Raw genomic sequence first — 16,699 nt, 5'->3', positions numbered from 1 at the left:
TAGCAATACCCAATTTTTCCTATCTTAAAACTACCATAGCCTAGATAGTTTAGGACTTCTGATTTAAAAAAAGTTTGATTATTTGAAAAAAAGCCTTAGCTAAGTAATGATTAGTGTGTAAACATACTAGTTAATATGCAACATGGACTTTAATACGATTTGACTAAAAGCTGAAGGAAGAAGAAAAGAAGGACAACCAATGTTATGCGGGACAAATTATTCAAATAATTTAGGTAAAATAAAAGCTCACCAAAGTCTGGATTGAAAAGCTGTTCAATGACTAGTTGAAAGAATTCTTTTGAGAGACCCCCCTCATCTACGCCTTGTTCTCCTTCAAAGTCTACAACAAGCTGTTTTTTTAAATCATCGGGTCTTTCGTTTGCAATCATTTCTACCTACGAAAAATAAAAGTATATAAAAAACCATTTAAACCATCGACATAGTTATGTCAATGCAGCCTCATTGACTAGAAGTGACAAAAGGAAACCCCGAACCAGCTGAAATAATTTAGTCAGGCACTTGATCCATCTCCTTGAGTTTCCACTTGCCAGGCAAATTCGCTTATGTTTACGGATTGTAATTCCTGTAACAGAGTCAGGTACAGCAATTAACAAATGTCCCTACTACAGTGACAGGTAATTTCCATAAACTGGACAAGGAAACTTTAATCATGCCCAAAACGCAATTATTGTATGTTCAGTTGACCCAGGCTTTAAGGTTACACGATCACGTAGGTGTAAATCAGAAATAATTACCTAAGTAGGGTGACGGATAATGCGACTTGTGTCAGATTAGCAATATATTAAGATGGTGCTTTTTTAATGGATAGCACAAACTAAGCAACCGCGCGAATATGCAAGAGAAGAAACAAAACAACAATACCTTAGGTTGCATTTGGTGGGAGTATTATTTCTCTTTCAGTAGTGACTTTTCTTTCGCTATTTTTAATATGTGATCCCAGTATTATACATTAGTTAGGCACGGTAAAGAATTTGCAAGGTGGCTCCTCAATCCACATCGTCCAGAAAATTTGAGATTCTTGCAATTCTCTTCTATAATTTCTGTTATTTTTCGTTTAAACTGCCGTTTTCGGCCTTTTTAAAAATGTGTGCTCTCAATCGACACTGTCCACCACAAAATAAATTGCTGCATCCCTACCCCCAGAAAAGACACCAAATGTCTTATCCTTAGATATATCACTGCTGTGATGGTCATTAGGTAAGCAACTAGGATAGAATATAATGGGTATTTCAACTTTCGTGCTCTAAGCCTCATTTGCTGTTTTTGTTTTTACCTCCCTTGAGGTCCATTATTTACAATTTAAGTCTTTGTGTGATTCCTTACTTATGTTTTTTGATTTTGTGAGGACAAATCATCAGTCAGACAATGATAGTTGATGAGCCCAGCGTCTTGGGTTACTAAAACATCTACGAAAATCATCCATAGCCCAAATAGAACAACTGCTTATACTGCTCGTTTGAGATAGCGCAAAATGTTATATGATTAAATTTTTGTTTAACGGTCAGTAGAGGACTCGAAGCACTTAATAAATAAATGACTTAAACTTCTGAAGAAGCAAAAAAACAGGTAGATAGTACGAAAATGAAATGGTTTAACTAGTGATATTACGATTATTAAAGACCCCCATATATTCAGAAGAACACTTAAGGAACTGCTTTTTGTATTCGCAAGTAATAGTGGTAAGTAAGGTAAATAGCAACGGTTGTTTATTTTTGTGGGTAGATCACAAACTCTTTCAAATGGACGGATTTGTGTTTCAGGGGAACTAGAATTTTCGCATTGTACTCAACTACATGTCAAAGTGTAAACATCTATGTGAAATATTTGAACTGGATTCTTTTAACTTAAAAATATAATTAATTCGGTGATTACGAAAGTGTCACAATACTTTGAATAAGATTAAAGTTACAAGTAACTTTTCATTCTTTGGATAAGCATAATAACACTGGCGGTTGGTTTCCTGCTGTTAGTTTTTAGCATAATATTTTTGGAAGGGATTGAAAGATAAATTTGGAAATGGCTGAATCAACCGGGATCGCAGCAATCCTTGGAAAATTTTCGCAGATAGATACTAAATTAAATCAGATTCAAGATGTTGCCAATAGCGTTTCTGTGACCGAATCGGAATTAGCGGTCCTCAAAACTGAGACAAGCAGACGGGATGATGCAGTAAGATCCGAAATCGACCAGCTGCGGAACATACTATTTGAAAAAAAAAAAAAAATGTCAGAGCAACTTGAAAGAGAAGAGAAAATTCACGTATATATATACATATATATATATATATATATATATATATATATATATATATATATATATATATATATATATATATATATATATATATATATATATATATATATATATATATCACCACATTAGAAAAAAAAGTCGTGCTTGTAGTCGCACCGTTCTATAGAAGTCCTAATTTCAATTGGAGGTTGTGATTGTTTTCGCAAGTAGCAGTGGCGAGTAAAGTAAATAGCTACGGTTGTTTACTTTTGTGGGTAGATTACAAGCTCTTTAAAATGGACTGGTTTGTGTTTCAGGGGAACTAGGATTTTCGTATCGTCGCGGACTAATTGTCAGAAATACAGAACATAACTATAAGCTGTAACTTTGTGTCTTCTGCGTCCAGTAAGCAGCTCTTGGCATTTCAGTGTTCAAAACCACAGCCTACGAAGAGATACCTCAGTCTTACGCTACCAGGTAGCTGAAGATACATTCAAATTAGTAAGATTAGTAAACAGTAAATAGTAGATTAGTAAATAGCAGACTCCTTTCAAGCATCATTATCGTACGTTCAGTTCAACATATTTCCAAAAAATTTCCTATTCAACTATATAATGATGTGTAATCGTTAGTATTTTTGTATAAATAGTAATAACTATTGGTTTTGAATTGACTACTTATATATTTAGGGACGGATATGCCACAGAGTTTCCTGTACTTATAAACTAAATACCGATTTTAAAATTTTCACTTAATAGCATATTAGAACTCGTGAGTTATTTTCCCCCCGCTACTTCAGTTAGAAGGGGTGGTTGTAGAAACATTGGAGGGGCTGCTTCGACCAGAATTTGAAAGTTCTCATAATGTAAACGGCCAAAAGTAATAAAAAGGCAGAAGCCCTCCTACAATACCCTTTTTGTCACTGATGAACCCGTAACCCACCATTGAGATGAATCAAATGTTTGAAGTGACGAATTCTCTCAGAATGATCAACGGGTCCAAAAATATAACTGCAGGGAGGACACGGCCCAAATAGCCAACAGGTTTGTCAGTACTCTACCTTTGCAGTTAGCAGCTGCTGGTGGACTTTAATAGTGTCTAAGCATAAGCTGTCTCTGTCTTTAACTTGGAAAATTGAAAATGTCCATTTTTATTGAAAACCTAAGACAGATAATACGAATTTTTTAAAGCGAGATCAAAGTGAAAGGCATTTGAGAGAGGTCTAGTGTATATTAATAGTAAATTCTCTTTACTTACATTAGCAAGAGCATCGTCGACTATGTGATCTCTTCGGACTTGAAAGACACAATAGGGGGTTGTTGGTTGACCAGCTATCATACTTTGAATATAACTAAGACGCTGTTCTGACGCCATTCTTATCCGACTGTCAAAGTAGAGTCCCAGGACTTTTGTGGCAGTAGTCAAAATAAACCCATGGCGTAGGAAACTGAATTTTTCGTACGAAGGTCCATTGCTAATTGACAAAAAATATGAAAATTCTTTATCCATCTCTACTATATCACTCAAGGGCTCATTATAAAATTCCGATAACGGAATTTTTCCCTTTCGGCAAAGATTGACTGAGATGCCAAGCTCTTTACCAAGGTTGTCTGCAGCAGGAACCTGTAAATAAAAATGTGTCAAGACTTAATCTAGACGAAAGTTCGTTTCTGACTAAAAACACATCTAACACAGAGCGCTCTAGTTCAAATTCCAAAAAAGTCAGAGGTTGAAAAAAAAAAATGGCGCAATTTCACATATAATTATTTTTATATGTAACATATCAGAAGCCCTCAAGTTTTCTTTTGGACAAAGGGGTCAAAATTTGAGAAAAGGTGGAGATGGGGAATGATGTTTCAAAATAACGGATATAATGTGCAATGACTTTTTTTGTAAGGTTGATTCAGAGAACGTTCACACATTTCACTTGGAGTTTCAGATACATACACAAGGAGGGTAGCCTTACGAGCTACCCCCTTCCCAGAATTATCAGTATATTTTACGATTCAAATTTCCTGTGATTTTACTATTAAATACTTGTTTTGAAAAAACTGAAAGCACTTTTGCGCAAGCAGGACCAAGATCTGATACTTAAAAAGTTTTGAATCTAAAACCTGATAATTTTTAAATAATCCACAAATATTTGCAGTATATAAGAAGACATTAACATTTCTATAGGCGAAAAGCGGTTAAAACTGAAGGAGAAGACGGGCTTCATTGATAATATCAAAACCATAAAAAGTACCTTATATAAAAACCCTCGGTAGCATGCAACGTTATAATGGTAGCGCCATTCTTATCATATTCAGGGGGTTTGTTGTGTAGGAATGTTACTAGAATTTCTGAAAAATAGCTTATACTAAATAATGAAGTGAATAATAATGAAGTATAAAAAGAATGTTCTTAATTGCATTTGTGGAAAAAATCACACTGGGCTTTACTAATAATCTTCTTTTTAATCGAAATAAAAGTAGCAACAGCGATTAATGGATAGCTTGTTTGCTATTAAAACTATTGGTTGTTTATTATTTCCGACATAGAGAAAATTATCACAAATCGTAATGTATCTCTTTTGATTATGATGTTGCACAAGTCAAAAAATTTTCGGACGAACAGTTTTTCACCTTCTTTAGAAGATCGTTCTCTATTTGAATAATTAGCGCCTTGATAGGGTTCGCAATTAGGGGGTACTCGGCAAACCATTTTTATTACTGCTGTACTGCAAAGTGTTACGACTTAAGGTTGAACCAGATCTGAGGTGAGAATGTATTTATTAAACTTATCACAGGAGGCTGAACCTCCAACATTACCGGAACAGAGCTTTGGCCAGAGAGTCTTCTATAATATTCAGGCGTACTCACGGGAGCCAATGAGTCTTGCAAGTCTATTAGTTAAAAAAAAGTCTACATAATGAAACTTTATCGAAGATAATGAGGAGGAAGCCTTTCAAGTAGACTGGACTCAGAATTTGGGTTTATTCACTCTAAATTCTAAACAAGATTTAAATTCTAGTCGCCAGGGTAACTGCCAAATGAGGTTGGTGGATCTCAGCCAAACGTAGTAAAAGGCAACAGTTGTTGTCCCACTGACGCTTCCCAAGACTTAGGTTCATAATCGTGTCTTTCGACAATCGGCTCCTTATCTGATCCCTGTGGATAGATTAGCAAAATTCGGTGTCTGTGCTTGATTGGAACTTAGTAGAGGGGGGGGGGGACAGATAAATTCTAACTGTCCATACAAACCATTGCATGATCCCGGTTAGAACAACGTGCAAAGTACTTTTGTTTGTGCTGATAATTAGTGGGGGTGTTGGAGGGGATTCTGGGATATTTTGGTTCAGTGATCATACCAATTGAAAATCTCTGTGTGATTCCGGGTCAAACTAGGTGCAAAATGCCTACCTTTGTGCTAAAAGGTTGACAGGATGTTATGCAGAGGCCAGACCCGCTTATTAACTCCAGCTTGTTTTCACACCAAATCAGGACTTTCGCAATTGGGGGGGGGGGAGGGCAATGCTTTCCAACTAACGAGGAGCTCACAGAAACCGTCAAAACTCACTTCAAATCATTTGCAGTAACATTTTATGAGGATAGTATTACAAAACTTTTCCACCTACATGCCAAAGACCTCAATCATCAAGATGATTGCACAAAATAAGTAACCTTGATTGTGCAGTATTTTGGTAATAAAGTAATCTTTTATCATCACCTGCCTTGCCTTTATGAACTATCGAAGGTAAAAAAGAGCCCCTGTGGGATAGCTAAAGTCCAGTGCTCTTTTCTCAACTGGAAAAAAAAAACGAGTAAATGTTAAAATTACCTGTCTTTCTGAACGTCGGGCAGCTCTTGAAAAAACATACCAGTCTTCGTGGTCTTCAACAGTAGCTGTAGGGCAATTGTCCAGAACATTGGCAAAATATAGAAGCTTCAGCATTTTAGTACAAGCAACAATTTCTTTGTCATCATTAGGCAAGATACTCTCTGAAAAGTTTCCGGATAATACACGTAGACTTATAAGTTGTTGCAAGGTCTGAACAAGATTTCTTAAGTACTGTGGGCTTTGATTGGCAAAAAATCGCACTAGTGAACCAGCAGCGGTAGGACATAGCAAACCAACAACTTTGGCAATAGCTGGAACAGCCCGTTCCAAATATTCACCCTGGCCAATCACTGGTAAATCACAAAGTATCACAATGATGTTTAATACGTTAGGAGCCCCAGGGGCACCGGCAGTGAGTTGAAGATCTACCACTAGAGTATCACTTAATGAGCTAATACCGTGGATCAATGCTCCTTCAAATATATCAGGATCAACCTGCATTAGGCATTGGTAGGCACGACGAAGAGATTCTAAGTCAACTGGAAAAAAGTTTTATTTCACTTATTATGTTTCATGTATTGCTACACACAAGACGTCTATCGAGGGTCTAAGGCTGTTGCAGTTTTCAAAAGTTTTAATACATGATATGTTTTTTCTGTAATATAAAAAAACTTAATTTTGGCATATATTGATGTCAGCCCCCCCCCCCTTTTTTTTAAGTTCAGAATCGTGCACTTTTTCACACAATTTCGTGTTTTATTCGTATAAATCACGCTTCTTTTTGTTTGAATTTGGCATTGCCACAAAATAAATCCCCGCATACATACCAGCGAAATATCATCAAATTATTTAAATTGATGATATGTATAAAAGCTATATATACAAACAAGTAATACATAGTTTATTTACTTACTTGTGTGTTTCTCTTAGTTGTTCAAATAGCCTTTCCATGCAGCATTTTAAAACGTTGTCATAAACATTTTCACTAACAATTACGGTTCTACTGCTAACAGGTTTAGGCATAGTCTGAACCTGTCAGGCACCTTCATCAATTGAAATTATGATGTAGTATCATCACTTAAATTCATACCGATGCAGCATAAAACACGCAGAATTTATTATTTGGGGGCTATATCACTCTCATCTCTACCGACATTATCATCAATGTGATAAAAATATTAAGCGCATTTTCTTTGAGTGTCCATCTTCTGCAAGTGACTCCCAGATTTAAAAGCGACATTGCAAGGGCAAAAAAAAATCAGGATCTCTTCAGGACTGAGATACATAGGACTTCTATGCATTCCAATATCCACTTCCCGAAATATTTCTAAAAGGTAGTTTTTGGGACATTCTTCTTCTTTCTCTTTTTTTTGGGGGGGAGGGGGGGGGTGCTTGTGTTCAGGTATAATTGATACAACTATAAAATATAGTTGTCTCTTCGAAGAGTACACTTCACATTTATCTGGTATTATTCTTATACAATTCTGAAAAAGGCTTATGCCAGCTTTGCCTCTCACCCAGACTATCTGTCTTGGATTTTTTTTCTCATTAGCCATGGCTCTCAACTTCTTCATCACAGTCCATCAACATGATTTTAATTCAATTCGATTCAATTTTAATTTTGATTCAGTAGTTGCTGGCAGCTACTTAATAAATTATTTTAACTACAACTACAAACATTTTATTTACCTTTCCGTTGTTTGCACCAAGTGTTTGTCAGCCTTTGTCAAATTTTTGTTAACGAACAAACTCTTTATTAAGTATGAAATAAAGTTTTCCTCATTGTAACAGTAGCTTCATTAATAAAGATTTAATCAATTAATAAACATATTTGCGCCTCACATAATTCTTAGTCGGTGCATTGTTCATACTTGGCTCTTTGGCGGATGTGCTTACCAACAACTGCACTTGCCTAACATAAAACAATTTTCTATGCGTGTTCATCAGCAAGCATTCTAATTATGAATACTAAAATTAAAACTTAAAACGAACAGGAATTATTACATGCATAAAGGGGGTTGCCCCCCCCCCTCAACACGTCGCTGTTTACACTAAAGTTTTTTATTACTTTAAAAAAGCGTTTTTTATTCTAATTAAATGGCCCTTGTGTTTCAGGATTCGTTCTTAAAGAATTGGGACAAAAATTAAAATTTAACGCAAAGAGCGAGGTATTGAAGAGGGGGCAACCCCCCTTTATATATGTAATAATTTCTGTTCGTTTTAAGTTTTAATTATGCTCCTAACTTTCAGTAGAAAAAACTTATTTTTTTTATTTAATTTCTGACCGTTTTTTTAAATAATGCCAGAAAATCTGGCGCCCCCTCCACGGAGAAACCCCCTCTCCACGGAAATACCCTCTAGACAATTCAATCCTGGTGAGAATTTACCCCGGACAATTACTCTTAACGAATCCGCGCGTGAAATTGAGACGGTAAAGAGAAAGCAAGACTTACAAATAGAGTTTTGTATAAGAATTATGGCAAATTCCCCCAGTGTATAATTTTCCCTGACAAGTTCACTCCCTGGAAACTTCCCTCCCCATGGAAAATTACTCCGTGGAAAAACTCCCAGCAGAAAATCTGTCTCCCCTTCACCCGAAAATGTATGCATAAATCCCAATAACAAATGCTATGCGCAAGCAATGGGCAATTTTATAACTTAAAGACCTTTCCCTTGGATCTCTGGGGGGGGTTCATGTTATACCCGAAGGCATAGTTATTGGACCTTTCAACTATACTGAACAAAACGGTTATCTTAGAGTTTTGATTAGATAATTTTGAGAGAAAAAAAATGAGGAAAGGGGCATAGTTGCCCTCTAGTTTTTGGGTCACTATGACTTTTAACTTTGGGTCGAATGAGCCCTCTTCTGATTTTCTACGACCATTGGGTCGATACGATCACCCCTGAGAAAAAAAAACAAATAAACACGCATCCGTGATTCTAGCAAAAAATACAAAATTCCCCGTTTTTGCGGATAGAAGCTTGAAACCTCTAAAATAGGGTTCTCTGATACACTGAATCTGATGGTGTGAATTTCATTAAGATCATTGAGATCACTTGAATTTTAGGGAGCGTTTCCCCCTTTTTTTTCGAAAATCAGGAAAATTTTCTCAGGCTCGTAACCTTTGATGGATAAAACTAAACCTAATGAAATTTATATATTTGAAATCAGCATAAAAAGGCGATCTATTTTATCTAATGGTATCAAAATTCCGCTTTTTAGAGTTTCGGTTACTATTGAGCCGGGTCGCTCCTTACTTACAGTTCGTTACCACAAACTGTTTGATATTATTTTTGACCAACTACCTCCATTTGCAAATATATTGTAAATGCACAAAAATATTGACCCAGTCTTGGCTCTCAATAGCCCTGCTTTCAGTATGTACTTCACAAATCAGAAGGCTTAAACTATCGAGGAGCAAAAAAAAATAAACATAATTTACTGTAAAAGTCACTGCTTGTTTTTCTACTTTTTTTTTAGCCAAAGTAATGTTGAAGAACCAATCAAAATTATTCTTAAACATTAATTCCATATCTGATTTAAACTCGAAGCCGATTCACAAAATAAGACCTATTTAATAAACAGTGAAATTCTAAACACTTACAAAAGCACTGTTTTTTTCTCACCTGATGGAAAACAGGCGATGCTAAGCCTGCTTAAATTTCTCCTACACACGGAAGGGGTATTTTACGCGGGGGGATGCGTACAATAGAATGTTTTCCCGCCTGAAGTACCTTAACTTGTATAGACTACATGACTTTTCAGGAATGAATACGCAACTGAGCAACATAGCTTCCTCCGCGACTGGGAAGCATAATGTATAGTTTTTTGATACTTTTGAATCGATTGGCTATTTCAGAATTTTCAATCGGTAGTAATTGGTCCTCGATGGGGCAAAAACATAGTTTGGAGACACAAAATGGCGAGAAACACCATTTTCTCGCGCTATAATCTTTTTGGAGACTTTAAAAGGGCTCTAGAACTTTTGACTTCCGTTCAAATGAACCATCTCCCGAACCTCTAGGATCATCAGTTTGATACGGTGACCCGTCAAAAAAAATAAAATAAACGAACACCCACCCAAGATCTTTCTTCTCGGAAAAATTTCATATATGTAGATATGAACTTAAAACCTCCATGGTAGATTTTTCTAATATGCTGAATCTAATGGTGCGATCTTCATTAATATGACTTGCCATTTCGGGGGTGTTTTGCCCCGAAATTTTTCAACTCAGGCAAATTTTCTTAGGCTCTTAGCGTTCAATATGTAACATGAAGTTTAATGAACTTCATATATTTGGAATCTAAATAAAAAGCCAATTTCTTTTATGTATTAATTACTATCTAAATTATTTTTTATAGTTTTGGTTACTATTGGTCCGAGTCGCTCCTTACTTAAAGTTCGTCACCACAAACTATTTGATTAGTATACTGGAATATAGGTATACTGGAATATAGGTAAAATATTTCAGAACCCCTAGTTTTCTTCATTCTTTTTAGCTGTCTTAATTCCCCTCTGGCTGCTCCGGGGGGGGGGTGCACCGAATCCCTTAACAGGCATAGCGCTACAATCTAGAAATATGGTCTAAGCTTTGTACTAAACTTTCGGCGTTTATTAAACTGACCTTTTTTATTTCTGACTTCAACGAAGGAGAACCTACTTATTAATTCTTGTACACATGTTGTATTTCGTATTGCAGAGACAAAAGTTTATTCAATTTCTCTGGAAATGCAATATGCTCTATAATTTTACAAGATCTATCCTTTGAGAGTCCATACTTTACAAATAAAAAAATATTTCCCTAGTTCAGCTGTTCCTTAATAAAAAGGCAGCAGGTCTTTTACACATTAACATTCTTCAAACGCTTGAATAGATGACAATCTATCTAACCTAACCAGCATTTTAAAGCTTCAAGGAGTTTCAAAAGAAAATAACCCTTTGGTGATGAACATTTCATTATACACACATATATGCGCCTTCGTTTGAACAGCTCAAGAAGTAGACAAAATTACCAATGAGTTTCTTCTAACTGTTAGCCAATATATATGGTTGAAACGCGTGGTGTATGATCTTGTATAAAAAAAAAAAACTAATTATAACCTATGTTTTCAGGAAATTTGGTATAATAGCTGCATTAAAATTCAACTCTGTAAAATATTTATACATTTCTCTAAATGAGGTCATACAATCAAAGAATGGCAACAATTATTTATCTCGTACAAGCTACAATTCTGTATTTCAAGGTCATTGCATCTCACTTAATAACAAAAACGTTTTCGTATGATGACCAATGGTCTGCGTTGCCCAGGTACCGATATCCTGATTCAATGCCTTCAGCCAAGAGTGCAATGGGTGGTTGGGGGCAAATCATCAGACGTTTCCCGGGTTTTTTCCTCGTATTTCTTCAGGTACCCATTTAGAGCTGGGTAGACTCTGGCAGAGCTTACAGGGTTACACCATTGACCCACACTCCAAACCAAATAACTAGCCACACCAGGACTCGAATTCTTGACCTCAGGATTTCAAGTCTGGAGTGCTAACCACTTGGATAGGATCGGCTCAAGTCATTACATTAACAAAAAATAAAAATAAAGGAATTATATTGATTACACGCACCGTTTTCATTAAATATTGTGTATTTTAGGTATTTTTCTTTATTTTTAATGTTTTGACTGAGAATCATTATAAGTAGCTAATATGAATTACCTGTAACTTCATACTTGCGTTGATGATCAGCCTCCATAGAATCACAATCAGGGTAGGAACTGGCAGCAGATACTGTGTCCTCATCTTTTTCAGTCTCCATACTCCTCATTTCTTCTTTTTTGCTATGGACATTGCTTTCAATGCTCTCCGCAAAACTGTTTGCCAATAAGGTTGGATCTGAGTAAACCATTCCCAGAATCCGTATCAAAGGAGAAAACCTTTCAGTTTCTCGGCAACTTCCAATGAGTTCTTGCATATAGCTTTCCGTCAGTGGTCTTGCAGGAGATGAAACTAAAAAATAGAGAGGAAAATAGAGCTTAAATCGGAAGAAAAAAAAAGTATTCTTTAGACATGAACTATGAATTCAAATTAAGGTTCTAAGAGTTGTCACTGAAAATATGAAGAATCTTAAAAGAGCAGGCCTGATGTAAACAATATTTAATAATCCGAACTAATAGAAGGAGTTTGGATAATCTAAGTATTCCCCCATATTTGCTGAAAACTGTTAGAAATGACCAGTCTTATTCTTTTAAACATTATGTTAGTGAAAAATTAACTTTTTTACGAATCTATAACAGCTTTAGACCCATTCTCAAAAGAATTTTCTTGTATCTTCTTTTAGAATGTTCTTGAATCTGCAACCTTTGATTTTCTAAACTTAAACATAAAGACATCAACTATGTCTGTGAGCCAAAGGCGAAATTAGTAGTAGTTGTTCCTTAGGTGCGTGTTCTTTTTTTTTTTAATTGGTTTAAACTAGTCAAAAGATACGAAAAGGAATAATCTCATAAAATATATTTACATAACATCCCTTTTTCTTTCTCAAAGTGAATTCTTTTCAAAGAATATTCGGCAGACTCAAAATAAAACTTGAGCTGTGTGAAATATTTGTTCCCAATATTGGCGTTGTAATTCCAAGATACAAACTATTGTGATTAAAAAAAAAGTCTAACAAAAGTAACCAACAAATTGTTTTTCTATGTTAACAAAGGGTTGGTGTAATTACTTATATAGATGTGTTGTCCTACTTTTTTTTTCTTGTGCTGTCGATTTCTTTTCTTCTTATTGAAAGAAGGCGATAAAGGTCTAAATTCTGCGGTTCTTACGAAATGTGTACCATAATGACAAAAACGACACTACATTTGGGAAAGCAGCATAAGATTATTACCTGGGGTCAAGTATGTGAGCTATGGAGTTTTATGGTTTATATTAGAGGGGACTGTCTATAGTTATTCTGCCAAGCTTTTGTTTCTTCGAACCCTGTGCCTGCTTCCGAATGAAAAGCTCGATTTTGGCTGATAAGCTGGGGCGGTTCCCTGGTCCAACCATTAAAATATATTCATAAAATACTCAGTTGAAAAGCTTAGAGTCAGAGAATAGAAGCAATTTCCCAAGATCCAGGAATCACTGCACAGCTGCTATTAAAAGCAAGTTCTGCTTGTGACTTTGACTGAATTTCTCACTTCAATTTTCACGTTTTGGACTGATGCAGAAGAATGGTGCCATATTTGCTCCTTTCTTAGCAGTGATATTTCTTTCCCGTGGCAAGAAATTCAACTTTTGAACTAAGATAGATACAACTTCCTTTTAACATTGAGCAATAATCCTTGATGAACAGATCAAAATTCATGACATCAGTTAATTCGTCCAAAACTTCGTTCATGAAATATGTCATATTGAAAACTTCGACGGGCAACTTCATTGCTGTGGTCCCTATTGAAAAAAAGAAATGGCTGCTCAGGTTAGACAGATGGAACCTTAATTTAATTGGAGGAATGCATCGATCTCCAATCTGTATGACTGAAGGTACGAAGTGCCTTTCTATGACGAACAAAGAAACGTTCAAATAGGGATAAGTCCATTTATTACACAGTGAAAACAGATAAAAGTCTGGATATTTCGTCCATGTATACAGCAATCGTCATCACCAGAAATACTAAATCATTCAACTTAAAACTAACATATTTACACAGAGCAAAATAATAACTTCCAGTTCATTTACTAGATTTGTCTGAGAGAGTTTACTAACTGGGTTCATTTTATGTCTTGAGTCATAAATTTCTTCTTTAATATTGCCTAAATGTAAGCTGAATTTCTAATGAAGGTGGCAAAATCTTCTTCGTCTTCTAATTGCAGAAGGAAATTTTTTCAATTGATAGTTATAGACTTGATTGGCCCACATCTCTCAACATACGCGACGTGTTTTCGACGTAATACCTAGAATTAGGTATTGTTTTCCAAGACCACACTGCCTTTCTATGACGAACAAATAAACGTTCAATGGGAATAACTCCATTTATTAGACAATGGAAACAGATACAAAAGTCTGGATATTTCGACGACATATACAGCGATCCTCATCAGCAGAAATACTAAATCATTCAACTTTGAAGTGTCGTTACAGTCGGACAAATTGAGTGTTTTTGTTCCTTGATCTTATTATTCTTATTACCTTGTTTGTACGATTTCAACTTGACTCTTCTGGGGACTGGATGCCATGTATTTCGCTTAGAAATTTTTTTTATGTAAAAGCTGTTAACTTTAGCCATTTACCATCTAGGTTTAGAGTATCCTTGTATAAGTAATCAATAATGAATTTACCTGATTGTCTTCAGGGCTACTTTAAGCATTCTCTGAAAGTGTAATTCGAGCCCCATTGCTTAAATGCACTTTTTCTTTTCTAAAACCAAATTTCGCTCAATATGTATTAATGCAAAAAATACCATTTAACCATTCATAAACAAAATGTACAATAAATACGAACAAAACAAATTTTCCTGATAATTTGGCACATAAGCAGCAGGCCATATCACCCAAAATTAGGTTTTCAGAGCAACTAAAAACATGGCAATCCTTTCTTGTTGCTACAAATTGCAGATGCTAGTTCCAATCTGACTAGCAACGTGAAAACATGATTAAAATGCAAAAAATATAATTATAGATGCCTTGAAATATTCTTATGTTTAGGCTATTTGTAATCAGTGGTTTGGGGGAAGACATAACAACATGATCTTAAGCAAATTTCCTAGTTGTCGCCAACCAAAGATTTAGATAAACGATCAACTCTAGCTGAGTATCTTACTTCCCAGATCTTTTTTTCTAATGCTGCTTCATTTTTTATACTTTTCCCATTTCTCATTATTTTTCAGCAATTTTGGTGATTTTTGGCTAGACAAAATCTAGATATAAAAATTCTACATCTATTTCAGTGTAGTGAAGTTGGTCTTCATGCAAATGATTGCACAAAATAATGAATAAGAATGCGACACAATGAAACTGTTTTGCAATTATTATTATTAAGCATTTAAGTATATGGCAATTACTCTCTGATAGACATAAAATCAAATTCTTCTTACTATCGAAGTAAAATGCCGTCACGTTGTGCATGATGCAGTTTCAAAAATAAAAACAGAGATTGGACAAGGTTTTGTGAACCAGAGCAAAGTAATTCCTCATTAGCTTGAATACTTGGTACTTTTGAAAACAAAAACAGTGATAGCTGGAGGAAGAGACTAGAGGAATCAGATATGACTTCTGACGCTAAAAATGACTACTGCTTCTCAGAAATAAGATTAATCTCTGAGAAACTTCTCGTTTCTGATCAGCATGGTTTTCTTTTTAAAATGGATGTTTTTCAAGGACTTGGCTAAAGCCATAAAACCTGCAACAAAAAATTTATACAAACCTGACAGAAGATGCAACAACGTCTTTTTATACATAGAGACAGAACTGTTCAAACCCAGGGAACAAAATTGTACGTAATTAATAAACAGATACAAGCTTTTCAAAGGACTTACAGATGCTGGGTGTGACTCCACTTTTTCCTTTTTTGCCATTTAGAGGTCCATCAATATCATGGTCCATCGCATAAGTTAATGCTGCCTCGGATGGATCTATATCGCACAATTTTGCTTTTCTAGTAAACAGGACTAAGCCCTGTGCTGCAGCTTGATTAGCTGATAATTTAGGCACCTGGAGAGGAAATCGTCCTTGATAAACATACACTATAAATTAGATTCCCTTATGCACAGAGGTGTGAGGGAGAGGGGCTATTTGGCAAAGAAAGTAGCATGAATTCCAGTTCTGAGGGTTTTAGCTGGCGTTTAGAAGGATAGGGCAACAACCACAATACTGATCTTCAAATTTCAAAGCCCCAATATTTGTAATATACAGAAAATTTTCCATACTTGAGGAGGGAAAGGCTTCTGGACCCAAGATCCCTCCTCCCGCGAAGCCACCATATTGAGGCACATACTCAGAAGGACTGTATTTCAGGTAAATAGCAGTGCATAGGGAACTTGACTGGAAAAATTAATTTGACTGTGTTTTAAACTGGCATCTTTTGCACACTGGTTTTTCTGGAGTACAGACAAGATATTGTCTATTAGTTTAGTCAGTCAAATCATGAAAATAGAGAATTTGATAAAGCAACCATTTAAGGAACTGACTTACTCATATTTTGATTTCATTATTCAATTTTTTCAACAGAATATATTAAGAGAAAAAAATTGTATTATCAGCTGGCCTGAAGAAAATTACTAGTAAGCTGAAAAAAATTGCAACTCTTATTGCAACAATTATGTGACAGCAATTTCATTAGCCAGAAACCCCTCTTTTCAAAATGCTTTATATAAACTCTTTGCTATTATTTCTGAGTTGATTTTATTAAAACAGAAAAAAAAGGACCATTAACAATAGGAACAATGTTCATGTTATAAGGCAAAAGTGCAAATTACCGTCCATGGATTGAAGAAATTGAGTTAGTAAATGGAAGTATAAAACAGACAAGTATTGTAATGTATCTCGGTGTAATGGTAGATGAATGCCTAAGTTTTAAAGATCATATTGCATTTATAAGTACTAAATTAGCCAAAAATGTTGGAACTCTGCAGAAGCTGAATTTTTTTCCCCAAAAAGGT

At 35.4% G+C, this 16,699-nt stretch overlaps 1 protein-coding gene across 3 annotated transcripts in view; it reads right to left on the bottom strand.

Annotated features, from left to right (window-relative positions):
• Ube3a (ubiquitin protein ligase E3A) overlaps nt 1-16,699 on the bottom strand; it is a 54,538-nt gene that overhangs the window by 18,522 nt on the left and 19,317 nt on the right. For all 3 annotated transcript variants that reach the window (XM_089101916.1, XM_089101899.1, XM_089101906.1), the window contains exons 3-7: nt 15,578-15,752; nt 11,781-12,071; nt 6,073-6,611; nt 3,511-3,876; nt 251-395 (exon numbers count right to left, since the gene is read on the bottom strand). In XM_089101916.1, coding sequence (XP_088958042.1) covers nt 251-395; nt 3,511-3,876; nt 6,073-6,611; nt 11,781-12,071; nt 15,578-15,752 — 1,516 coding nt within the window. The remainder of the gene's footprint in view (nt 1-250; nt 396-3,510; nt 3,877-6,072; nt 6,612-11,780; nt 12,072-15,577; nt 15,753-16,699) is intronic.

This window comes from Artemia sp. Qi Xiang Cuo, chromosome 2 (assembly GCF_049724085.1).
Source record: "Artemia sp. Qi Xiang Cuo chromosome 2, ASM4972408v1, whole genome shotgun sequence".
NCBI classification, from domain to species: Eukaryota; Metazoa; Arthropoda; class Branchiopoda; order Anostraca; family Artemiidae; genus Artemia; species Artemia sp. Qi Xiang Cuo.
The sequence above is the reverse complement of the archived record's forward strand: the minus strand, read 5'-3'. Positions and strand labels throughout refer to the sequence as shown.